The sequence below is a fragment of the Fusarium fujikuroi genome, chromosome FFUJ_chr09 (genome assembly GCF_900079805.1).
Source record: "Fusarium fujikuroi IMI 58289 draft genome, chromosome FFUJ_chr09".
NCBI classification, from domain to species: Eukaryota; Fungi; Ascomycota; class Sordariomycetes; order Hypocreales; family Nectriaceae; genus Fusarium; species Fusarium fujikuroi.
In genome coordinates, this window is record NC_036630.1 from 884,957 (window position 1) to 909,359 (window position 24,403).

A 24,403-nucleotide genomic window follows, 5' to 3' on the forward strand; every position below is an offset into this window, starting at 1 on the left:
GGGGCCGAACCTACGATGTACCAATTGTCACTTCATCAAATAGGAACACAGATGACAACCAAGATCAACTCAGTCAATAGATATATATGCATATTTTCTAACCCATATCTCACGTATAACTCCGCTAAATCAAAGCCCTAGTGAAACTCGGCCTCAACCCTTCCATACCTGACCCCATCAACCTTCAACTCAAATCCCAAGCCCGCACTCTCGACCCTCATCTCCAGTGTGAAATCTAAATTATCAAACTCAACGCCTCTCGTCGTCGTCAATCTCGTAAACAAACTCCTTGGAACAGCGTTGAGATCTGTTGTGAGGGTACACACGTGGATCAGGTCGCGAGTGTATGCTGCGGGTGGTTCGTCCGCGTCACATGCTATGAGATCGTCGGTGACGATAAGAGATTGGCCGGGACGAAAGTTGCGTGTGTAGTGGAATGCGATGGGTGCGAGTGGTGATAGAGCCTCGCCCTATGATGTATTAGGGATGGGGAACGAGTTCATGAAAGGAAGAGACGTACCTTAGCAATATGCCATTGCATCCGGTCAGAGACCATCCAACGCTCCCATAAGGGAGACCAGTATCGCTCACTAACCGAATGCTTATCCTCATCATACACAGTAGCATACGATGTACCATAGTGCATTCTCGACTTACGAGAAATGACCATGTTGCCTTCCAGTCCTCGCAAGACAGCACCTCGCACAACCGCCGTCCAAGCATACACTGGCTGCATCACTTCAATGGAGCCCGCCTCCTGTGTGGAATTGGCATTGGCGTGTGTAGGCCTTTCGCTGTATGGCGGCGGAGCAGCGCTTGTAAAGTGGTTCTTAAGCCGACGATATAGATAATCGCTCTGACCAAAACCTCCAACTAGCACGATGCCGGATACAATGCCTCCCTTGGAGCGAAGGCCTGTGACTTGGCCCTGGACAAGGTCACATACCTCTTTAACTACAGGCTCGAAGATGTCCTTGACTTGTTCTGCTGTCATGACGAGGAAACCTGAGTCCAGCCCAGCCTCTTCGTCGTCGGGAAGACCAGGGAAGCTACGGAGGTCAGTGGGATCCAAGTAGGGACACGGGTATACATACGGAACGTTGACTTCCTGATGCTCATCCTCATTGAAATTCCGTTTCACGAACTCTTCAAAGTATCGAAGACCCATTTGCCACGTCTTGCCTTTCTTAGCCTTCATCTCATCAAAGCGAGTCTGACCAAGACGGCCTCTAACATGCTCCTCAAATCGATAATTCAAGAAAGCACTTCCACACAGCCCTCCCGTTCCAACCGCAGACTCCTCTACACGGAGCGGCTTGAGCGAGATGATCTTATATGCGATCAGACTTTACATTGTCAGTACCATGCTATGTGAAGGGGTTGCTATACTTACTCAACAGTACCGCCTCCAGCATCACAAACAATGAAGTTATCACCCACGTTCAGGTGATTCGGCTGGATCGCCTTGAGCGTATACACAGCCGCAGCCTCAGGCTCACTGATCATTTGAATCTCAGACCTCAACCCCATACCTGCTCTCTCAGCAGCCTGCAGGGTAGTGTTCTTTGCAGCATCACTCCAAACAGCCGGACAAGTGAGTACAAACTCAACTTTTGTCGACGCCATGAATGACTCACCGTACCTACGGGTGAGCGTATCCATGGTATGTTTGTAGATCTGAGTTAAGTAGTCACTCACGGCGTCGACGACATTCTTGTTGAAGCGCTTAAGCTGTGCGGCTGTGTCGAGAGGGCTGACGTAGAAGGGAAGTTTTTGAGATCGGTCCAGAAAGAGCTTGATACAGCGTAGACGTGACTCCTCTGGCTTGAACTGGAAACCCCATTTTACTGTTGGTTCAGTGCCTTGCGGTGCGTTGGGAGGAAAGTCGTAGGCAATCTCAGTTGGGACTTTGTCCGATGTGATACCGTTGCCGCCAGGCCAAGTCTTGATGATTTCTATATCATCAGGGGTAGAAGTGTATACGGCAGCAACACTACGAACATTAGTGTCATGCTTTCTCTAAGCCTGAGGTACTCACCCTGAAAATGTAGTTCCAAAATCAACACCCACAATCAAGCGATCATTCAGAGGTGTCTGCTCCCTCACCAATTCTCTAACAGGCCCATTGATAGCCTCCGTGGAGCTTGGTGGGGTATAACTGTTGAAGTAATTATTACGACTGTCCCGATTCCGCTGGCTGCTTGTGCTAGGTCGTATTGGCAGATTGAGACTCATGATGGGCTGATTGATAGAGATAGTGATACTGATAGAGGTCCGGGTTTCTCAGTTAAATGCTCATCCATTAGTCCATGAATCCTTCAGCCAACACCGAATTTACCCCTCCCCCGCGTAAGATGATCTAGTTCAGCCTCGTCTTTGGTTGAAATGATGGTGAGTGATCAAAAAGAAACGAGATTTCAAGAAAATGAGATGATCCAAGTTCGTGAGATGTGTAGATTATCCACGGGTAAGATCGTCGCAAAGATCTCGGCTTCCTCAAAGTCCGTCCAACATGAATCAGTTGATTCGATGGTTGCTCCGTGTGAAACGTCTATCGTTACGGCTCAGGAACAAACACTTGATAAAAGTCGCCAATGACCCCCGAGGACAAAAAGAGCGTTTGGAACGTTTTAAAGAGATACAGAGATGGTCTCCGTTTCGTAATAGTCACCGCTCGTCGTCAGTTCTTGGCTTGGCTGACCAGGACAGGTGAGTGCTGCCTAAGGTAAGCCGTCGTGATGTTTGTCTAGCCGGGCACGTGACCATGATAACCTCTCACCAACTCAACTCAACTCAACTCAACTCAACTCAACTCAACTCAATTCTGACTCGAGTTACATTGTTCAATCGTTTGACAAAGATCTTTTTCAGATTCACCTCACAAAACTCAATGCCACTGATCACATTGTGGCTCGCAACAATGACACCCTGACGGTCATTCGTGTGAACTATAGAAATATTATAAAGTCTAAGAGATTTGCTTATTCCTATCCCAGCCTAATATTGTGCAAATAACACCGTGCATGTCACTCCTCAAGCCACCTCATCTCCTGTCTTTCAGTCTCTCATTTGGCTGCCTCTCCGCTTTCTACAAATGTTGCCTCATTATTCTGACTTGATCCCCCACTACTAAAGGGAGGCAGAAACCTTCTTGCCCATTTAATGAGACCGCCAACATTCTCCATGAAGCCCACGATGCTTAGTTCACATAGGCCATTGGGCAGTCCAAGCAGAAATAGCATAGAGCACATGAAACAGTAATTGTTTTGATATTTTGCTGATTAACCCTATGGTTCCCTCCTCATACCAAGGCATCCCTTCTCCTGTTGCCGGGGCGTGTGAAATTATATACTTTGATCATAAAATTGCAAACTGCTTTGTCTGGCATCCAGGCCTGCGAAAAACTCCATCTATTGATTCGACAGTCTCCCAATGCATTGACTGAAAAGGTGGGGAATAATGAAATGCTCGCTGACTTTTTTTACATGCTTCAATAAGCAAACGATGGCTATGGCCGTCACTCTGTTCATCTCCCGGGGAGACGTCCTGTTTGACCATGTTTTGTTCATTCAAGCAAAGATAACCCAAGAATATGACAAAGAAAATGGCCGGTCATATTCAGCCCAAGCACCTCAGACTCCTTTCCACCTTTCTTATATAGTAGTGAGACAAAGGAAAGAAATTGATTGAGTGGTATGTGTGTGGTATTGCTTCAAGCAGATTGCTACGGCTGCGCTCGCCTGTGGTCTATAGGGGGTATTTGATACTCAAGGTATAAAAACGAAGAAGAGCAAAAGGTTCAAGAAGTGAGAGATGGCGAAGAGGTAATAGTAATAATAATGGGCAGAAGGCGGCATAAAACTGCGACCGGGTATTTGGTGAAAATGTTGAGTGCTGAATCGAAGGGAGGAATAAAGTATGTATAGTCAAGCCAGTGTGCCCAAAAATCAAACGGACCGTCCACGTTACAACAATGATAGAAAGATCAGAAAAGGGCCGCATATCTCAGCCCAAACACCCAAACACCATGACCATGCGAGTCGATATCAATAACTTTTTCGGCGCCACTGGACGTAATCGTAACAGTATGTCAAGACGAAACACTTAGAAGCGACTGCCAGCAGCCCAGATGCTAGCGGCTGCTGATGCTGCCCACTCGCTTTCCTCATATGGTGGCGTGGGCCACTTGTACTGGTTATCCGTCTTCTTGTTAAGATCCAGTGGTCTAGGGGTAACAGCCTCGTGGCCATCGGCAAACAGGACCTGATTGCCATTGGCTGAGGGTGACGGCGTAGGGTATGGGTTCATCAGCCCAATGTTGCTAGCCGACTGTCGAAGAGGTTTATTTTGGTTCTGCTCCATGCGCTTGACGGCCCGTTGAGTAGAAGTCAAAGCCTCGTCTAGAAGCTCGTCTTCCTCATCAGGAGCCTCATATTGATGCACGCCATGTGTCGCTTGGGCCCTCCTTGTTCGGCTAGAGATGGGTCCACCTCGAGCAGCACCGATCAGGTTGTCTACTGACCGGGCTTGGTGTTGAGGAAGCGAGTGATGTCGCTTGAGTGTGCTGGTAGGCGAGATCTGGTGACTGGGCGGAACGGGAGGTCGCGAATCGAGGTTGTTCTGAACATCTCGGAGGGCCTTGTCCAGGGATTCGTAGACCTCGGATTTAGGAATGGGAGCCTGTTGTTGCGATTGGTCAATAACCATGGACGACCGGTTGCTAGCCCAAGGGCCACATCCAACCTGGGCCTCCAGGTCGTCGTCATAGGCGGGTGAGACGGGGGTCTGATGTCGTCCCGAGAACCGCCGCGCACGCTTTCTGAGATGTGAAAAGAAGCTCTCCTTCTGTCCACTCGGAGGGGAGGCGAGGCCAGAATTCCCATTGAGTGCCCTTTCGGCCTGTTGCCGATGCATTTCTGTGTAGTTGTTTGTGCTTGAAGCGACAGAGAGCTGTCGGCCAAGTTTCTTGGTCTTCCCCTGGCCATGTCCATTAGCGTAAGAGTCGTCGTATGTGTTGTTGGCGCGGGCATTTACAGCATCAGGGATCGGCGAGATCGGTCGCGCAGTAGGAAGAATAGGCATGGGCGCTACGTTCGACGGGCCATTTGTCCAAGTGGTCCTCTTTCCGGCAGCCGGGCGAACCTTGACAGTGGATGCCTCAACAGCCGATGAAGCGTGTACAGGCGCGGGCCTGGGGGCTGTAGAATCCTTTGTCTGGGACTGCATGGTAGCCAAGTCAGTGCTCTCAGAACGTCCGATGAGAGACTTGCGGAACCAAGACTGCTTCACAGAGGTGGGTGTAGTAGTAGTAGCCTCCTTGCTGCTTCGGCTGAGGTCGGACTGCTTGCGACCAAGGATTCGCGAAGCGGAGGACTTAGGTCGCATTGGATCAACGGCATCAGCAAAGTACTCGTGAGCAAGAGCCTGTGATGATGTTGGACGGTTCTTGGGGTCCCACATCAAGCACCAAGTGACGAACTGGCTCAAAGAGGTCGGCCATTGGGGTGTTTGCAGAATGGTGTCCATAGCATGAGGAGCCATCTTGGGGAATGAGAAACCAAGCTTGCCAGCGAGTCTGGTTCCCTCACGCCAATCTCCTCCACCGACGCGGTTACCGGACTTGTTGTACCAGTTACCAGGGCTGCCCATAATCTCACAAACTCGCCAAACTTGATCAACCTCGTTTCCACCAGGAAACAACGGCTTCAGCGTAGCAATCTCAACAGCCATAGCACCAACAGCCCAGATATCCACGGGAGCGGAGTATTCTCCAGCTCGTAGAAGAACCTCAGGAGCACGATACCATCTTGTTGATACGTAAGTGGTGTAGGGGAGCTTCGAGTGTGTTTCTCGGGCGAGACCGAAATCGGCAATCTTGACGGTGTATGTGGGTGGTGTTGAGGGGGGAGTAACGAGAGCTGAGTATCGGCGGAAGGTGTTGCCAGATTCATTGTGACCAGAAGTAGTGACTAGAATGTTTTCGGGCTTGATGTCGCGGTGGAAAAAGTGGTGAGAGTGGATGTGTTCGAGACCTTGCATGATCTGAAAAAGAATGCTCTTAACACTGGCGTTATCGAGACACTTGTGGTCGCGAGCCTTCATGAGTTGGTAGAGGTTGCCCTCCATGTACTCCATGGCAATATGAAGCTTCTTGGTGTAGGGGTCCAGGAAGATGTCGAGAGCGGGAACAAGGTGAGGATGTTGAGGGAGAGTGCGAAGGAAGACGACCTCGCGAAGTTCCAAACATGGTGCTAGCGACTCGAAGCTCTTCTTCATTGTCTTGATAGCGACCTGCAGAAATGGTTACGGGAGCTGTCACACAAGAGGGTGCACATCGTATTGACTTACCACTGTACCTCGGCGAGCAACGTTGGCACCAGCCGTTCGAACTCTACCCAAAACGACACTGCCAAAGCTTCCATCACCAATTTCCTTGAGTACTTCAAATCGATCCTCGAGGGCAAGCTGTTGACCAGAAACACCCCGATGGGTCAAATCGTTTTGAACAGTCATCATGTCGGTTGTGATCGAGTGACTCTATTTCGGATGCAGTGACACGCGAATGAGTTGGGGTCCTGGGGTACGAATGTTATTCGGAGGGTCCCCGAATTGGACGGCAGCCAAGTGAATATACCTAATCGGATCCAAAAACAAGAAGCTCTCTCGAAGAGCTAGAAATCGTTTTACCGGAGCATTCAGATCGGACAAGTTGATTTTGGAAAACGGCGGCGAACGAGCGTGGGACCTGACGGTTGGTGGGTGTGGCAGCGAACGTGTACAATTGTATATAGCAGTATTGGTCCCTGAAGCAATTACTCGCCGTAGTAGTAGTAGCACTATTGATCGGATTGAGGGGAGGTGGCGGCGGTAAATGTAACGAAGTTGATGATGGATGAGTGAATGGAACTGAACAACGAGAGGTCGAGAAAGAGGGGACGGGATGTAAGTGTTTAGAATTAATCGAGACGACGTCGGATGGACGAGAATAAACGTCAATCAAAAGAGATGAGATCTCGCCAGAGGGTCCAGGTTCCAGAAGAGCAAAAGGAGTGACTTGAAGTGAGGGTGATTGCAGAAGTGGATAGGGTCGATATTAACGAAAAGGAGAGCGAAAGAAACCTAAGCTCTTGACAAGGGACAAGGGCAGCAGGCCAGGGGGGGAGTGAACTGAACTGAACTGAACCTGCCGATCGGGGCAGGATCCTCAGGCCACTAGCGAATACGTTAAGGTAAGGTAACCCAGTTGCTCTGCTCTGCTCCCCAAAAGAGAGGCCCCAGCGAAGAGTTTCCCGCTCGACCTCTAGTGTGATTAATGCGAAGGATGCTTGAATAATGACCGGGGGTCGTTATCGATTCAGCAATTGTTGGACGATGTCAATAGATGTTGTTTATTGTCATTGTCATTATTGAATATGTCAGAAGAGGGGAAGAAAAAAGAAGAAAAGAGGCAGAGAGAAATGCAGGTGAGCTGAACATGGGGTGAGCCCTGACGTGGTTCAAATCCAGGGAGAGACAGACATGATAGAGCGAATATCAACCAACCTATACTGAAGCAAGCAAGTTCCCCCCAGAAAAGCCCAAAGGGACCAAAGCCAGAGTCAGTACAGTACCAGAGGCGTCGACAGATGAGACGAGAAGGGGGCGTGAGAAGAGAAAAGAGACAGACAGAGGCCAAAAGATGGATGTGGGCAGGGCTCACCAACGGGAAAGGAGGTCATGTCCAAGTACTTGCGAGCTGCAGGCGGAACCTTGCAGGAACCTTGGCCGCTGCAGAAAGGTGGCTGGGAAAAAGGTATTCATGTCACTAGCCAGCTGTAGATTCCGACCAACGCATGTCACTGTACGCCATCACAACTCTCTCGTCTCCACTCTGAAATGCGCCCCTGTCCAAGAAATGGAAAACCCAGCTCAACAGCGACACTTTCAGTTCAGACTTTATTCGCCAAGATCCGGGTACGTACCCGTGCTCCGGTCAGGGCACTTAGGCACCCCAGGCAGCCTTGAAAGAGACCTGACGGCGAGCACTGTGAGAGCCCGCACTAAGAACCCAGGGAAAAAGGCCCATGGCAGCGGGAGCAGACTGGGCTGGCGGGGAGCACACGGGAGTCCTTCTGAAGCTCTGGAGAGTGACCTGCTAACGAAGCCTTATGAACTTAGTTCGAGTCACGGCGCCCTGGTGGTACCGGTACCTCATTTCGTGCTGATCTCAAGCTGCAAGTAAGAGTACTGATTCACAGCCATCCCATGCAGAAATAAGCATAAGCATGCTGTTTTTGCCAAATGATGGGCAAAGGGAGGCAGAAACCCATCTGAGAGATTATCAGATCGGAGACAGCGACATGCGAAATTCCCAATCTCAGGGTAACATGTCAAACTGTCGTAGACAAGCGAAGAATGAAACTAGGATCCAAGAGCAACCGCACAAGATCCAATGGTGTGCAAGGTTCTGAGAAATGGATCATTTGAAGACTTCCTGGGGAGGGTCAGAAGAGTCAGAAGAGCACACCAAACGAACCTTAGGGTGTCTTTTTCACGGTGTCGTGTGGCCCTCTCAACTCTGGCTGCCCACTGGTATGGGCTAGAATGACCGACGTGAAAAGTGGCAGACGGCGAATGATATGACATTACAGAGATCACGGGCGGCTTAGTCCTTTCATCTTGAAGCCCAGTCCAGTCGGCTCTTGTTCTTGGACCTTGGTCTTGGAAATAAGGGCCAGTCTACGGAGTACCGCGGTCCCAGATAAATGGAAACGACTCTCGTAACCTCGCTAGTACTGAAGAAAATGGATGACAGAACAATTGGGGACGAACGAAACCACAAGAAACGACCTAGGGCCACCGGGGGAAGCTCCCCTGGCCCCCCTAGAAGCTTTCTAGGATTGGATTTTGCACCGGCGATGACGGAGTCGCAGACATCGACCATTTATCTGCCGACCTTTACTGGGAACTTTTCGTGCCTGAGGTGCTATCATAATCATAGTCAGTTCAGTCACAATCACGGGGACCAAAGCGATGAGCATCCTAGTGTCCAAGCCCAGTCTCAATCTCGTGGCGCGGCGGGACCGTTCAATGTTTTCCCGTGTTTTATTTCTTTTTTGGGGCATGGCTCTCCGAGCTGCAAATTGTCGCAATTTGTGACAGTAACCCAGAGGGCCCCAAAGACGTTACCAACCGCGGCAGCAGATCACGATTGATAGGCCCTGGGAGATGAGCAATCCAGCCTGTCTTGTTACCCAGGACCACCGCTTCCATGCCTCGAGCTCGAACAAAGATTAACGGCGTGCGTGGGTGAACAATTTATTGGTATCACAATGCTGTGTTCCCCGCAGGCAGGCTGTAACTAATTTGGCTTTCAATGAGCCAAGCAAAATGGTGAAATTGGCACACGGTTAGAACGCCAGACGCGTGCGTTTTGGAGCAGACGCGTTTTCTTACTCGCTACACGCGCTCGCTCTGCCGCCTCAGCCTCGGTCGATTCTCGTGGCCTCGCGCCACAGCACCCTGGGTTGCATATTAAAGATTGGCCCGTTGTACAACCGCAACTTAGGTATCTATCAATAGTTCAGATGAATGGCGCAGTCAAGCACGTCTTTCCTGCAAGAACCTTCAACTCGTATCGAGCATCCAGACTTATACCTAATCTCTAACTACTTAAGTGGCGCTCTTGTCAAATTCCATCCGCAAGAGCCTGCAAAAGGCCCTCTCGCGTCCTGGCACTGTCTACTGTCTCGGGGTCGCATGAAGTGGCCTCTAGGCTTTGCCCCTCGTTCATCCCCAAACCTTAGGTTCCTACCTCAGGGCCCTCGTGGGCTAATTGGTACGTGCGGGAGGCCGTCGTCCAACAGCCGGGGGGCATTAATCAAACAGCCAGCCTAGCCTAGCCTTGGGTGCTTTTCCTTCCGCTGGGACGTGCCCTGGGATTAATGCTCACAGGGGCCTGGAGGGCAAAAGGAAAAGGGGGAGGTGATAGGAGAGGGGAATATCGACGAGGGGCATTGTGACCGTTGAAGTGACGAAACACGCTGGAGAATCACTCTAAGACGCTTCGGAATGACAAAGGGCTTTTGCTCAAGCCGTGACAAGAGGGTAAGCAATGCAGCTTCAAGAGGTTGATGTGATGGAAACAAGGAACAGCTTTTTCCGAAACGTACAGACCCTTGTCACACACGTGTACAAGTCCGTTGGTAGTGCGAATTATGCAGCGCCATTCAGGGCATAGCTGGGCATAAGACGCCACCCGGGTTTTTAGCCGTTGGAGCTGCAGGTTTTGTTCTGTCCCATCTTTCAGCCTTTCACAGTCAACCGTCTCAACTTGTGAGCCCTAACGTGGTTCCCGGGAACCACTCCAGCCGCCTCTGTTTGTGCATTGTGATCGATACACATGGTGTCATCGTGCCTGATCGAGGTGTAAGCAAGTTTGTTCAGTGGTCGTAACGTCATCCAAGATACAGATATCACATATCAGAGGATGTCACCAACATCAGGGTAGCCCCGATCTTTTGTCTGACTGGCATAAGATCAGAGCGCGTTCAGTATGCCGAGAAATGTTCGATCAAGGGTCCAAAGAAGACTCGAGAATTCCATTATCCATGCGAGATTGATCCTTTCGTGACCAAGATTGGGTGCTTCTTTTCTCAGTATCATGCTGATCCATCCCATCCCACCGGTCCTCGAGCCAACGTCCGGGGTGTGGGGCCGTCTGCCAGGGGCCAGCCGCCGGACCGTAACTCGACAGGGCCCGGCCAATTTCACACTGGCCGTTAATTACCAAACAACCCGCCTGCCAGGTACAGTGTAGTCCGTAAGGGTTCTTTTTCATGCCTAATTGTGGGTGAGTGGCCCTTCCATTCGGTACTTTCCAGAAAGCTGCTGCAGGTACCAAACGTCGAGGTACCACTTCACTCCATTCATCACCATTGTTTGAAACCCCTGGGCTACACCAAGACTCGCACTCGTGAACGCCCACGATTGCACCGTGCATTGCTAATTCCTACTCGGGGCACGTTTTCCGATCCTGGACTTGTCTGTCTGTCACGATGCTGCAGGATCGACCCAATGCAAAGGACACATGCCTGGGGAACGGAGATTGCCTGCAGAAAATTTATAGGCGAGCTTGTCACGATGGTACCGTACGGTAGCATTTCCGGGTTCACCGGTGTTGTGGAATAGTCTAGCAGACCTTCTCGAAGGAAAGGTTATCCTGGCCCAACAGACCGGATGACCTAGGCGTCGATCCATCTCGCAACGCAGCGCAGCGGTCGTGAATGATTGTCGTCCCCATTGATGCTCCCCCCTCCATTTCCCCTCTCGTTGCTTTTTGATTATCTCACGCAGTGGACGGTAGATTGGATGCCTCCCTCGGTGTTGGTCTCGTTATCAATGCCGCGGCTTGAAACGCGGCAATTCTTTAGAGCCGTCGACAGACAATTGTGCATCAGCCTCGAATCATGCAGCCGGTTATAATGGTCAAGTACATAGATAACGGTAGTTATCAATATTAGGCCTGACTTGTCTCGAGGTGAGCAGGCGGGGTGAACTCTGATGCGATTGTCCCTGCATTCTCAACCCAGTCGATCAGTCAATCAATCAAAGCTCTAGCTGGCGCGTCGCTTCGTAACCGGCTATGCGCTGTCACGACCCAAGGCTACCTATGCCCAGGAGTTCCCTGCGCGACACGTTTGTCACTTGAGCGACGGAATGCACAGATGATAGATGATGCGAGTAAGCCAGTGCCTAAGATCTCTAAAGGGTCCGTTCACTCAGTTCCTAGCCCGACCCTTTGAAGGGACCTCCGATGGTGGCTGAGGTTGAAGGGATCATGATTTCTATTCCAGAGAAGATCCTGTGAACGACCTACTGCGGGATATGGCCTCCATGATGGTCTTCAATGCCCAAGCGCGGCACGCACGGATGGAGGCTGGCGAGCAATGCATTTTTCTGAAACGAAGACTTGCTTTTGGGTCTGGGTTATGATCAGTACTGAGCTTTCAATTTGCTACGAGGTCGAACTGTGTCTGAACGTGACGTGCCGTGCCGTGTCTTGAAAAGTGTGCCGCGATCCCATCAATTTAGCTCCCAGATCGTCGTCATTGCACCGTTTCTTCTCTAACAGCCTACCATTAGTTGGAAGAGTGTGCCTGTACCTGTTTGAGTAGCTCGGCTCACATCATCACCGTCATCAGCCATGAAACCTTTGCTACCATCTCCTCTCTGCAGTGCTGACTCTGCCTGCTGATCAAATCAATTGGCAGAAGATCGCGATCAAGCCTGCGCCACATGAGCAATGCCTGCACCATTATTCGTATTCCCAGCCCTCGTCTGTTCTGGTCTCAATGCCTCACTTTCGCTTTTCCTGCCACCTCTTTCGCTTCTCAGGACCTAGCCAGCCTCGAAACCAACTGACCTAACGTTTTTCATCAATTGGCATTTGTGGAGTGCAGGCGCCAAAGGGTTCTTCCCGATGGAACGCCCCGTGCTGCTCCACCGGAGCCTCGAGCCCGTTGGCCTTCTCTAGCGTGTGCACTATCAACAGTAAAGTGAACTCAGAAGGTCCGAGAATCTAGGAGCGGTGCATGAGTAATTAGGTTTTGGTGATCGGCATCACTCGAGAAAAGTCGTCCGTTATCAAAAGTAAATTCTCAACAGTGGTTCCGGCATTGGAAAGGGGCCTGTGATCCTGAGGTTGAGAATCAAAGCTCGGCTGTAGAGCAGTTATGGACCCATGCTCCGTCACCGAATTGTCGGGTTCACTTTTGACGTGTTCCGCTTGTCCTGGGTGACCATGACCGACTGAGCCTTGCGTTTTTCTTGATGATCCGCCAACCGGGACCTGAGCTGTCAGTTCCGTAATGGCCGGGTTTAATGCAAGCTTTTCCTTTGCGTGGAATTGGACGAATGTGGCGATGTCTGTCCATCCCGAGAGCTACGATAGTCGATCTTAGCCCGCTTGGGTCGACTGTCACAGTGGCATCACTCATGGTGAAGTCATTGATCAGTGCTGTTACTGACGAGACCATTGGCCACGAAGCGCGTTGTCTCGTCGATCTATTTTGTTTTCTTCGTACTGTATCCAGGACCCAGTGATGCTCATCGCAACCGATGCTCGCTCGGTGGATCGACAACAGCTTATCGTAGAGCACGGATTCAGGGACCAGCTGTTTGCGCAACGGGCGGATTATAGAGCACCGGTCTCTCTGGGGGGTTCTTGCTGCCAGTCTTGAATCAATGAAGAGCGCCAACATCTTGTTTTCTCATGGCTGAGAGCTTGTCACGCCGTTTTGGACGTCTAGCTTTAGCCCAGTGCTGAGGTTTGCACAAGCGCGAGTCAAAAGGTTGCCTACCCCAGATCCTTTGGCCAAGATGAGTATCGTCCACATGGGATCGGCCTGATCTGGAAGACCTCCAACCTGTATCGGTAAGAGCGTCTTTTTGCGGTCTAGGCCTGACCTTGTCGTCTCTGTAGAGCGAGTCTATCGACGGTGGATTTGAGAAGATGGATGAAGCCTGTTACCGCAGGTGGGTTGTTCGCCAAGCTTAACCTGACGATGGATACCAGTTTCTACCGTAGACACGCCGTTAGCAACGAATAGTCAACGGGTAACTCAGTAGCTTGACACGTCTGTTGAAATCACTGCAGCAACATGGCATGACCCTAGCATGTTGAAAAAAACTGATGCTTGCTTGTCGGTTGGCGCGGTCATTTGCATAGTCCCGTCCAGCCACGCGATGGAGGCCAATGCCTAGTTTCTCGCAATGCAGGGTACATGAAGAATTACCTTTCCATCAAGAAATATACTGCAGCCCCTTTGCAGTTTTGCAAGTACCTGCAGTGAGTCTGATTACGCTCGGATGTCGAGATGGTTATGCCAATCATACAGCGCGGTACACTCGTTGACCTGAGCATCAAAGGTGCATACAGTCCACAGACAACGCACAGCCTTATGGTGATCGGGGTAAGTGTAAATCGACAAGCTCGTGGACATGCCAGCTGATCGTCTGGGGTTTGGGCAGCGAGTTAATTCAACGCCATGGACGGTTCCGCTTGAGCGGTGAAGACTTTATTCGATTTTCTGTAGGGTAGATGGCGGTGAAAATGTCGGAAGCGACTGGGCATCGTGTTGACCCTGTCTCTGTCGCTGAAAGAGGAAGCTTGGATAGCGAACTTGGCATGCATGGTGATGAGTTTCTGGGGACAATTTGATCGATGTCGATGAGATGGGAGTGAGTGTAGGCTGTAATTAGGACGATGGTTCCCATGTGGCAGATGAACATTGCATGTGGGCCGGTGTTGAGCCTCATCCACCTTGGACTTGCTTTACTATCAACAACCTAGATTCATATAAGTTCATCTATTAGTTTTCATGAATTGAATATGTAATGCCTGTCCTAGAATTGAATTTGACGTGTCTGTATCTGCAATTCAGACACGTATGCTCTTGATATTAAGCTGTCAGTGCATGGACCGTTAAAGGGGTTGACGGCTGCGGGATGTTGCATATCAACACGATCAAAGAATGTGTAAAACGTTGTCCTTTCAAGTGGCTTACGCCAACGAAGCTACCATGCAATCTGATTTATGAGCAGTAGCGATTTTCAATGATTTGGTCTATATGATTTGGGCTACATTCTCGTGGCAAACATCATGAATAATGTATACAGCATGGGTTGTTTGCCATGACATTGCTGAACCAGTTGCAGCAATCAAATACACAGTCCAATACCCAAAAGTATGATTCCCCTTCTTCTGCTTCCCTTATCCCCTCCTCAATTGCTCCTAACCACACAGAAGGTTATCTAGGTAACTGTTCAATCTTAAACAACAGTAGTTCCGAGATGCTTGAGATGCTGCACCCCAAAGGCAACCTTATTGATCGAGTTTACTGAGAGTTCAGTCTGGCCAGAAACTTAATGATTGATACTTCTGTGGCTGTTATTGGGATCCCTGGATCCCATTAATTGGCTACTACCAAGTTAATGCTATAAGATAACAGTATCTTCAACACTGAGACCTCTATAACAGACCGGCACAACAGTGTTTAAGAACCAAAAAAGAGTTTCTGATCAGAGAAAGGAAGTGTTAGCTTTGTTGGATAAGAGTTGCCCATTCAAAATGTAAACTTGTGAGGCTTGAAAGTGTGTGCTTCAGGTTGTAGTCATCAACCTGAGGCAGGAAGAGCAAACAGGCACTCCCCAAACACTGGGCTGCCACTACCCGCCTACAAGCTACAGGTATTGTTCTTTAGGTATTGACAACTGAGGACAGTGATTCACTGCCACTGAAGCCGCTGCAAGAGCCTCCACTGCCAATAAATATCTCCTAAGCGCACGAGCCTCGCACCTTCCTTCCTCCTCCTCAACACTCAACCCTCAATATCATCGGATCTATTCCTTTGATCTGACATCAGCATCACAAAAAGAACCTCTATTCTACTATTCTATTTGCTTTCAATATCAGCAACTGAGGCTGCTGAAATTGCCGAGTGTCAGTTTGTTATTTGCTAACCTGAAGCAGTCAACAGGAGCACACAACCCAAACATTCCCTTACCACTCTTCTATCATTTGCCCACTCGCAGCTGAAATTGTCCGCAAATAAAGAATTCATCTCATCTGCACTGGGATCTCAAGTTGAATCTTCCTCTATTACCTCCTTCCACGAATCGCCATGCCCAACAACAACAAAGGAGGCGACAAGCCGTGAGTTTGTCCATCAACATCAGAACTAAACAAAGCTAAAAGAAAGCGATATATAGTAAAGCCTACGAGACTGTCCCAACCCAGTAAAATCTATACTTATCCTGTGTGTCTTCACGCTCAACTTGCTAATCTTGCCAGGTTTCGTTGCGCTTCAGGTAACGAGTGGAAGCCCTGGGACATGTTCTCCAAGGCCCAACAGAGAAACACCCGCTACTTGATAGACTCTGGTCAAAAGGTTGATCCCGAAAACACCGGAATGATCTGCAAAGAACATAATTCAACTACCGTTTTGGAGCATGAGTGCTGTGCCTGCAACCGAAAACTCCCATATGCCGCCTTCTCCTCGAACCAGCGCAGGCTTGAGGATTGGGTAAGGACTTCCCCGAGCTGTGGTGTCAACATCTAGCTAATTTAAAATAGCGATGCCTCCAATGTGTCGCATGGGATACAGTCGCGGAGCCCTCGGTGATTCCGATGCCCAAAGCAACGGGTCATATCTCCGTAGAGGAAGAAGAGATGATGAGCCAAGGTTACATTGCGCCAGTTGAGGTTGCCCAATTCTTCGATGAAGATGATCTCCCTGGGGTAAGCAATAGGCATGAGGAGATCGAACGGAATCACTAACATCAGACAGGCACCAATCACTTCACCCGAATCCCTTGGCTTAGACCCAAACAACGAAGATGACAACAAGGTCTTCAACGAAGTCGTTCGAGGCTCATCTCAGGCAATTCACTACTCTACGACCCAAACTTTTACGTCCGCAACATCCAGTGTGGCTGGCGACAACATGTCAACAACTTCTAGCCGTGCTACACTGCCCCCTCATCTCCACAAATTGCTGCCAAAGCGTCTCGCAAGCATGTCTATTGATGAAGACTCTGTATCCTCGAACGCAAAGGTTGTTCTTCCACAAGTGTCTCAGAATGCAAGCGATTTCCCTCCTCACCTTCGCGGCCTCAAAATAGCCCAGCGAACTGCCACCTCAAGCATCACCGGTAGTGTTTCGACTGCAACAACTCTCCGCAAGGACAAGGAGGAAGAGGCTGCCGCCCGCAAGATCACCTTCAACGCTTGGGATCCTACGGGTCAGAGACACACTGCGTCCAAGAACCCAACTGTCATGTCCAGCTCAGCATCCGAAGTATCAACTACCGAAGGAAGCGACCAGGGTGCTAAGCTCGCAGACGGCTGGGACGACATCCCTCCCATGAAGGGAGTCTCAACCCGACGTGAGGACAGGTGGGGGAATGGACAGGAAGTAAGTATACTGAATCAACAAGGCTTTGATCTCAGACTAAGACTTGAAACAGAATCGTATCTCACAGGCCGACCTCAGAAGACAGCAACAGGCCAACTTTCATGCCAGCAACAAGTGGCAGAAGAAGAACGATGTAGGTGCGCTTATGAGAAGAAGTAACTCATTGTCTAAATCATTCTTTAGCGCTACTTCACTCAGCCTCACATCACGGAGCAAGCTGAGAACTTGTCCGGGCGCCAGCGATCGAGCCACTCCACGCAGAGTCGCAACATGTTTGACGCCCTGAGCAACTAGAAGAAGGTCGTCATGCAGCACTTCCCAGATTTGTTTCTTTGACCGAGACTTTCGGCTAGTCTCTTGAGTCTCTTATTTTTTGGTCTTGTTTTCTTTGCGACTGCCATGGGTTAGGGGAAAACGGTTGCTTGATTCGCCCTCACAACAGCTCAGACTAGAGCGATCTCCTTGAGTGAGAGGCATGATGGAAATGGAAGCGGAAGCGGAAGCGAAATCGGATGAGAATGATTGAGGCTAGGAGCCCCCGGCCCAGGAACAGGTAGAAAAGCCTAGTGAATTGATTTGCGTTGCTTTACTTTACTTGTGTTGAATCTCATATGCTGTCACATCAGCAAGTTGAGGATATCTTATCAACGTGGAATCAGGGGATACTCATCCTGACCACAGTTATAGGAGTCGAAGCGAAAATCAAGTAACCAGAAAAACAAAGTGCAAATGATATTTCCTACCCATGACCTAGACTCCCATAGAAGTATTTTTTGTTCCATATACATGCTTGCATGCTCTGTCAACAAGACAGCATCCCAATAATATCGATCGTCACCATCCTCTTCTTCCCCTTCATACCTAATGCATCATACATGTGCCCTCATCGTTGCATAAAACGATGTTCCTCTTCCTCCCATCTCAAGCGGGAGGGATGTTTACCTAGAATATAATAATAGCCAAATCGAAGCTCGAATGGTGTTTATTGTCCAAACATGCGTGCAACGGCACGCTTTGTGAGACTGTAGAGATTCCCAACGTTGGTTTTTAGACTGGCCTCCATGAATAGCGATCCCTCGGGTTGTGTGAACCACATGGTGCGGTGTTCTGGTGTAGTGGGATCTTCGTCTCTCGAATCGAGTAGTCTCTTTCCTCCTCTTTCGAATATCCAAGTGAGCTGTGCGTTCCTATTGGCGTGGTATAGCTGCGGGCATATCGTGGGCGGCCTTGTAATCGTCATCGCCTGATCCTTCTTGTTGCTCTTCCTCTTGTTGTTTCTTGTAGTAATTGCTGATATAGTAGTATCACGATATATTTTCGTCTGTGTTTTGCTCCGGCGCACGGTTCTCCCGCGGGCGACGATAATTCCCTTTTTGTAAGAAAAAAACCCATTAGACTTCCTGTGGACTGGTATAGTTGCTTCGTGGTGGCGCGTTGACCACCGCCTCGGCATCGCCCACCTGTTTCCGTTCCGATATCTCGCGGCTTCGGCCTTGTAGTCGTTTGCGAAGAACCCAAGGGGGAACCTGTAGGTTCTGTGCGCCGGCGCTATGTAATTGCTATTGCAGAGGTTCGGAGGATGATGAGAGACGGTTCAGATGGAGGTAGACATCGGTGCCGTATCTGTGAAAGAAATGTTAGTGACGGATTTGTTCATCATCAGAATAGGCGTGTTTGTTCAGGCGGCTTGGAAATATGTTTGTTTAACACTTACCCTTCCATACTGATGAGTTTCAAGTCACCGCCGAAGTAGCGCGCGTATAAACGTGAGATGGGTAAACCATATCCAAAACCAGCCATCGGGGCCTTGAAGTCGCTCTTATCGAAATCGGGATCTAAGCTTGGTGTGCGATCGACAGTGGTGTACATGTAAGTCCAAACCAGAGGGATTGCGCTTCGAGGGATGCCACCGCCTTCGTCAGAGATCTTGATGGTGATATCTTCCTTGCCTTCGGCAACAATAACCTTGGTAACAGGGAAAGCCTGCTTCTCCATACCGTGGGTTTCGACAACGGCGCGCAGAGAGTTCTTGAGGGTCTCAAAGAGCATGTGCGACAGATGACCGGGGACGTACATAAAGTTCAGATTGGGGTTGCAGACGAGTTGGACCTTGGGAGCTTCGAAAAGACCATAGTGATCCTCACAGACAAATCGGGCGTTCTCAATGGCTTCCTGGGCGAGATCTTGGACGTTGGTCTTGGTACAAATAATACCGACATAAGTGGGGTCACGATGATGGCTTTGGTCTGTCAATGCAATGTGCTGGCCGATCAGCATGCGGATACCAATACGGGACATGTAGAAGCGGTCGAGGAAGGACTGTATGGTGCTATCAATCTGCATGCGCTGGCGACGGCGCTTGTATTCGAGGATGCCTTGAGCCATTGTGGTAACGACGCCATCGTGACGGCGTTTGATGTGGTGCAGAGTCTGAGCGAAACGTTGGTTGTACAGGTGAAGATCGGCAGGCCAGTCGCTCGAGTCGTCAACAATAGCAAAGTACCGGCGCGCAGCGGCCTTGGCTTTGCCATTGTCGTTCTGAAGACCGCCCCAGCCGTCGGCTTCGCCCTCGTCGATAGAGGGATTGGGGGTTGCGGCAGGGAGGCGGAAAGCATTGCGACCGATAGCTTTGCTGGGTTTCATGAGGCGGCTTCGGATATCCGAGGGTAACTGTGGCCGAGGTAGTTGTGTGATTTCCTACCGGTCGAGTTAATACTGCGGGTTTCGAACGAATTGGCTTCAAAGACGCATACCTCGAACGATTGAGCGTACCAATCTTTGACTTTGATGACAGAAGGCATCTCATTAAGGCCATCTGGGAGCTCGTCGAGCTCTTGCACGCGATGAGCTAGACGGATTGGAAGCTCCTCGGCTAAGAACTGAGAAGCTCGGAATAGAGTTCCTTTCGCAGCCCAAAGTCAGTAACTGTGCTCAATGGACACGGGAACGAGCAAAAACATACCGACTGAGGGTTTCTCGCCGAACTGGACCATCTGGCGCAAGCTGACACCAGTGGCGGGAAACCGAGCATAGTGACGGATAGTATCCATCAGACGCTCTGAAGCTTTCCACGACATGATGCGCAACCGTGGGTCGAATCAGAGAGCAAAAAAAAGGTGGGAGAATAGAGCGTGAGGATGCCGTAGAAAGAGAAATCGGACTCGGAGGCAGGCTCGGGCGGACGGAGGGAGAGACCGGGTTCCCGCTGCGGAAGAGCGTCCGAGGAAGTTGAAAGGTCGGAGGATAAGCTCACGGCGTCGTCATTGAAGAGTCAAGATGGGAGAAGTCGAGCGACTGTATCGTTCGAGAGAATTGGCGAGTGGGGAAGAGAAAGGAAGGACGATGTGAGTCGAGGATAAGATATGGAGCGTGGAAGAGCAGTGCAGACAAGAGTAGAGTAGAGTATCAATGATGGATGGCGGCCCCGCGAGTGGAAAGAGAGGCGTGCAAATAGCGGGAGAAGCCGAGGCAGTGTCCGGAGAGTGGAGGTACGTTATGATAGATGCTATTCTTCGGTTGGACTCTCTATCTTGTGCCTTCAACAACGGAGAATTTAAAAAACAATGCTATTACAGTGTCGCGTGAGACAAGCCAGACGCGCACATGAAAATGGAACAACTCGGAGGAGAGTTGAGAGAAGAGACGGGCCAAGGTGGAAGAAGACGGAAGTGCTCGGACGGAACTGAATGAGCACCTAATGATGATTCCGGGGGGACCATTTCCTTCTTCACTTTAAGAACGTCATTCTAGTGGAGGAACTGTCCAATTGCTGTCATTGTAAACTGAGCTTGCACGGTTGCAAGTGGGATCAAGTATGGGGAAGTATTTCTCTAGACCAGAGGGGTAAATGGCACATGATGGAGAAGCTGCATCACTACCACGGAGACATGGAGCAACTTTTACATATTCAAGCTCGAGACTACGGTCCAAGGGAGTTGATAGAGTACATCAAGCATCTATTGAGTTTTATAATCATGAATTTCCCTCAGCAAATATTAATATCATGACTTTATGACAGCAAATTCCAAGTGAAGCCTGTCATTTACACTTCCCCTCATCACCGCCGGTCTCCGAGCTTTAATGTCGGGGTACGGACCTCTCAGCTCGGCGAAGCCCCGGGCAAGGTCAGGCCACGGAAATGGACTCGCATATAAACAACAGACCACTCTGCAAGACTTTTCCGATGAGTTGTAGGTTTACGGCTATGCTTTTGGGGAAGAAGGGCATAAGACCTCGGCCTAGACCTTGGCTATGTGCTCCCAGTGGTGGTGCTACAGTAGATGTGCCAAAGCTCAGCTCTCGAAGCAAGGGTCTTGCATTCGATCAGAGTCCTACAGATTCCGAATTTGAAAAGTTTGCAGAATCGCATATGGCGGTTATGACATGTTATACTGGGGGTTCATACGTCAATCCTGATCTGACACCGCTTGGATCAGTATCACGAGGATCTTTGTTGCGTTACATAGCCCCTGCCGGGGGAAACAAGCAAAGTCCACGGGTAGAATCTCGATTCAATGCATCATCTTCTCATCTTGGTTAACTTGATTGCAGAGAAGAGCAACTTCCCCAGACTTTGAACCCAACTTGGTCTGGGGAGATCGCTCTCGAGTCAAACTACTAATTACCCCACACCTCAGCACAGGCACGCACATCACTGAACATAGGCCTAGACAGGGAGTGCCTGACTAGACGAGGGTTATCGAGTCCTTATATAGAGCCTCGACATGGTCAAGCCAGTGTTGTTTTGATGTTTGCGAAGACTTGTAGTTCATGCACGCACTTTCATGCGCTTCGTGGTTGGTGAGATACCTAGAGGAGGAAAGAAAACAAAGGACCTTGACCCTAAGCGACAAAATTACTATAGGTAAATCTAGCCCAAGTTTAGGGTACTTTTGACTTAGCTTATTTTAGCACCCTTTGTTTAAGTCTTGAGTTTCTTGCTCCCTGAGGGATACCCAGATGGTTTGGGTTCCACGATCGAGAACTGACCAAGTCACGTGATGCACCGTTCGCGAAGTTCCTCGTTGAAAAGGGCTGAGACAGAAGCATCATTGATGCCCAGCAGCAAAGAAAAAAGGCGCATCGTCCTGAAACCTATGACTGACAACTCAACGAGAGACACTCAGTTGGGCGTCTAAAACTGAGCTGTAGGAAATGCCAACACGTGAAAAGATGACGTATCTTGATTTCCGATATAATCTGATTGGACCGGACAAAATATGGGTCAGTTCCATCTCCCGTCCCATTCATGGCCACAATTCCCCGCCTCAAGGACTAGGAAAATGTTACTGTTACCATACTCGGCCAAAGTCAAACCAACGGCGCCCGCGTCGAAGCCAAACGGGGAGATTTGGTGGCTTCTCTTTATAGTTGAGTTTCTATTGATAACTAGAGTTCATCGTCTTTTTCTCGCTTCTTTCTCGACTACTTTCGCTTGTTCTTTCGCGCCCCTTTCTTACCTGGGTCTCCTCCCTGCACTGCGGCCCACGCGGGGCCCTTAATTTTTCTTTGCTGGTCAAGCCCGGTTATTGTTGGTGGACGTCCGGCCTGGCCCTGCGACTGTGGACTGTGGACGTGTCCAGCCTCCCAGGGCGAGTGAGAGTCCAGTCCAGTCGAGTCGGTGAAGCTGGGATCCCTTCCAAGTGCTCCACTCTTGAACACGTCGTTGGCGTTGGTCTCCTTTAGGCGATTTGAAGCTCTCAAAAGGTAAAGAGTTCGCATTAACTAGACGTGAGACGCGAGGTTGGTGCCGCTATCTTTGACGTCCCGTACCTTGCCTTGCCGCTGCCGTTGCCCGAGGTGCTGCTACCACCGCAGAGAGAAAATCAACATAAACACACCACTTTACATCAGATCTGTCGCGATCAAATCATGGATCTCGCTGCTATCGACGAGGATACCGCTGCTGTTCTCGCTGCGGCTGCAGCTGAGGCTGACGAGGCGTCTGCAGTCTCGGATCAGCAATTCATCTTCTCGACGCCGGATCGAAAACAACCTCTCTCCAATTCATCCTCTACCGCCACTACACCAGCCACCAATTATTTCTCCTACGGAAACCTCAGCAACGGTTATCGCAATGAATTTCGCAACCGATATCACGATGACAATGACTCTGCCCCGGACCAAGACATTCCCGGATTGAGAACGCCTTCATTACTCTCCAGCCCGAGTGTGGCTTCAAGTCTCGGATTCTCCACAGGACGGGTGAGTCCTCACAAAAGGGACATCTCTGGCCATTCAAGACTATCTTCGATCAACGATTCACCAAACAACACTTCTCCCTCTGTTCGTCGGACCCACCGCCCGCGAAACAGTCGCGATGTTTTGGCGCAGAGGTTGAGTCAGCTCGCGCATGAGCTGACTTCAGGCGACGATGATTTACTCGACGATAGTGGCGTCGATATTCTCACCGCGCAACTGGATCAGCTGGAGGGCACAAAGATGCTTAAGAAGACCGTCTCATTTTCCTTACCTTCCACACCATCACCGCGACAAGCGCATCAACGATTGAGCCTGGATATGTGCAGTCCTGGTGGATCAATTTTCAGCACACCAGGTTCCGCGTTCAAGACACGGTTCTCAGATCTGGGAGCATCACTTAGAAGGGATCCTGAGCCAGAACCGGAGCCAGAGCCGGAACCTCCAGCTAACATGGGGATGACTGTTGCTCAGGCCAAGAAGGTTATTCAAGAAGTTACTCAGCTCAACGAGGAGATGTCACAATTGGTCACAAATCTCAAGGCTCGACAAGAAGAATCTGATGTACGTTTTTGTTTTCTCTCCGTTCAACTATCCATATACTTACATATCCCGCAGCATATCCAAGGTCTGCTCATCGAGCGTGCCGAACGTGCTGCTCAGCGCATTATCTTTCTTCAAAACCGAATAGCTCATCTGTCAGTTTACCTACCACCCTATTCTCAGCACCTTTCTAATATACAACAGCGAGCAAGAATTGCGCGAAAATGACGATGAACTTCAGTATCTCCGCATCTGCCTTAAAGCCGTTGAGATTCAAATGCCAGCACATCCAGACAAAGAACTTCAAAGATGCATATCCTCATTCAAAAAGGATTACCAAGCCCTAAAACGAAAACGTGTCAATCGCTCCAGCATCGCAAGTCTTTCTAGTCTCGGTTCTCCGTATCCCGGCTCTCCAGCATGACATCCGGCACTCTTAGTTTGCGGAAAATAAACAACTATACGCAACACTCACGAATTACGATATTCATCTCTCTCATCACTGCGCCGACTCACGCCTTTACGCTTTATGACGTTTCGCTTCCTCTCATACGAAATTGTTCTTATTGTCACCTCTTGGCAAGTCATAATTGAAGTAATGGCTTTCACTACAACTACGTATTGCTCACGCAGCACATCGCGCCATCGCGCCATCGTTCACATCGGATACCCTTTCCCGAAGCAAGCACTGTTGTGTTTTCTCAAAT

At 49.9% G+C, this 24,403-nt stretch overlaps 5 protein-coding genes; 2 read left to right on the top strand and 3 right to left on the bottom strand.

Annotated features, from left to right (window-relative positions):
• Positions 1 to 137: 137 nt before the first annotated feature.
• On the bottom strand, positions 138 to 2,235 carry FFUJ_09888 (related to hsp70 protein; the record flags this gene model as incomplete). XM_023568159.1 has 5 exons in its annotated part: positions 138 to 470; positions 521 to 1,049; positions 1,095 to 1,346; positions 1,394 to 1,993; positions 2,039 to 2,235. 5 exons carry the CDS (start codon positions 2,233 to 2,235, stop codon positions 138 to 140), a joined length of 1,911 nt encoding a protein of 636 aa, XP_023436087.1.
• Positions 2,236 to 4,104: 1,869 nt separating this feature from the next.
• FFUJ_09887 (related to ser/thr protein kinase IME2) lies at positions 4,105 to 6,513 on the bottom strand (the record flags this gene model as incomplete). XM_023568160.1 has 2 exons in its annotated part: positions 4,105 to 6,291; positions 6,349 to 6,513. 2 exons carry the CDS (start codon positions 6,511 to 6,513, stop codon positions 4,105 to 4,107), a joined length of 2,352 nt encoding a protein of 783 aa, XP_023436088.1.
• A 9,149-nt stretch (positions 6,514 to 15,662) lies between these two features.
• FFUJ_09886 (uncharacterized protein) lies at positions 15,663 to 17,249 on the top strand (the record flags this gene model as incomplete). XM_023568161.1 has 6 exons in its annotated part: positions 15,663 to 15,694; positions 15,833 to 16,064; positions 16,115 to 16,279; positions 16,329 to 16,955; positions 17,008 to 17,088; positions 17,139 to 17,249. The coding sequence occupies 6 exons, from the start codon at positions 15,663 to 15,665 to the stop codon at positions 17,247 to 17,249; spliced, it is 1,248 nt and encodes a 415-aa protein (XP_023436089.1).
• Positions 17,250 to 18,514: 1,265 nt separating this feature from the next.
• FFUJ_09885 lies at positions 18,515 to 20,032 on the bottom strand (the record flags this gene model as incomplete). XM_023568162.1 has 4 exons in its annotated part: positions 18,515 to 18,578; positions 18,670 to 19,652; positions 19,709 to 19,857; positions 19,918 to 20,032. The coding sequence occupies 4 exons, from the start codon at positions 20,030 to 20,032 to the stop codon at positions 18,515 to 18,517; spliced, it is 1,311 nt and encodes a 436-aa protein (XP_023436090.1).
• A 2,794-nt stretch (positions 20,033 to 22,826) lies between these two features.
• FFUJ_09884 (uncharacterized protein) lies at positions 22,827 to 24,120 on the top strand (the record flags this gene model as incomplete). XM_023568164.1 has 3 exons in its annotated part: positions 22,827 to 23,717; positions 23,772 to 23,851; positions 23,901 to 24,120. 3 exons carry the CDS (start codon positions 22,827 to 22,829, stop codon positions 24,118 to 24,120), a joined length of 1,191 nt encoding a protein of 396 aa, XP_023436091.1.
• Between the last annotated feature and the right edge of the window lie 283 nt (positions 24,121 to 24,403).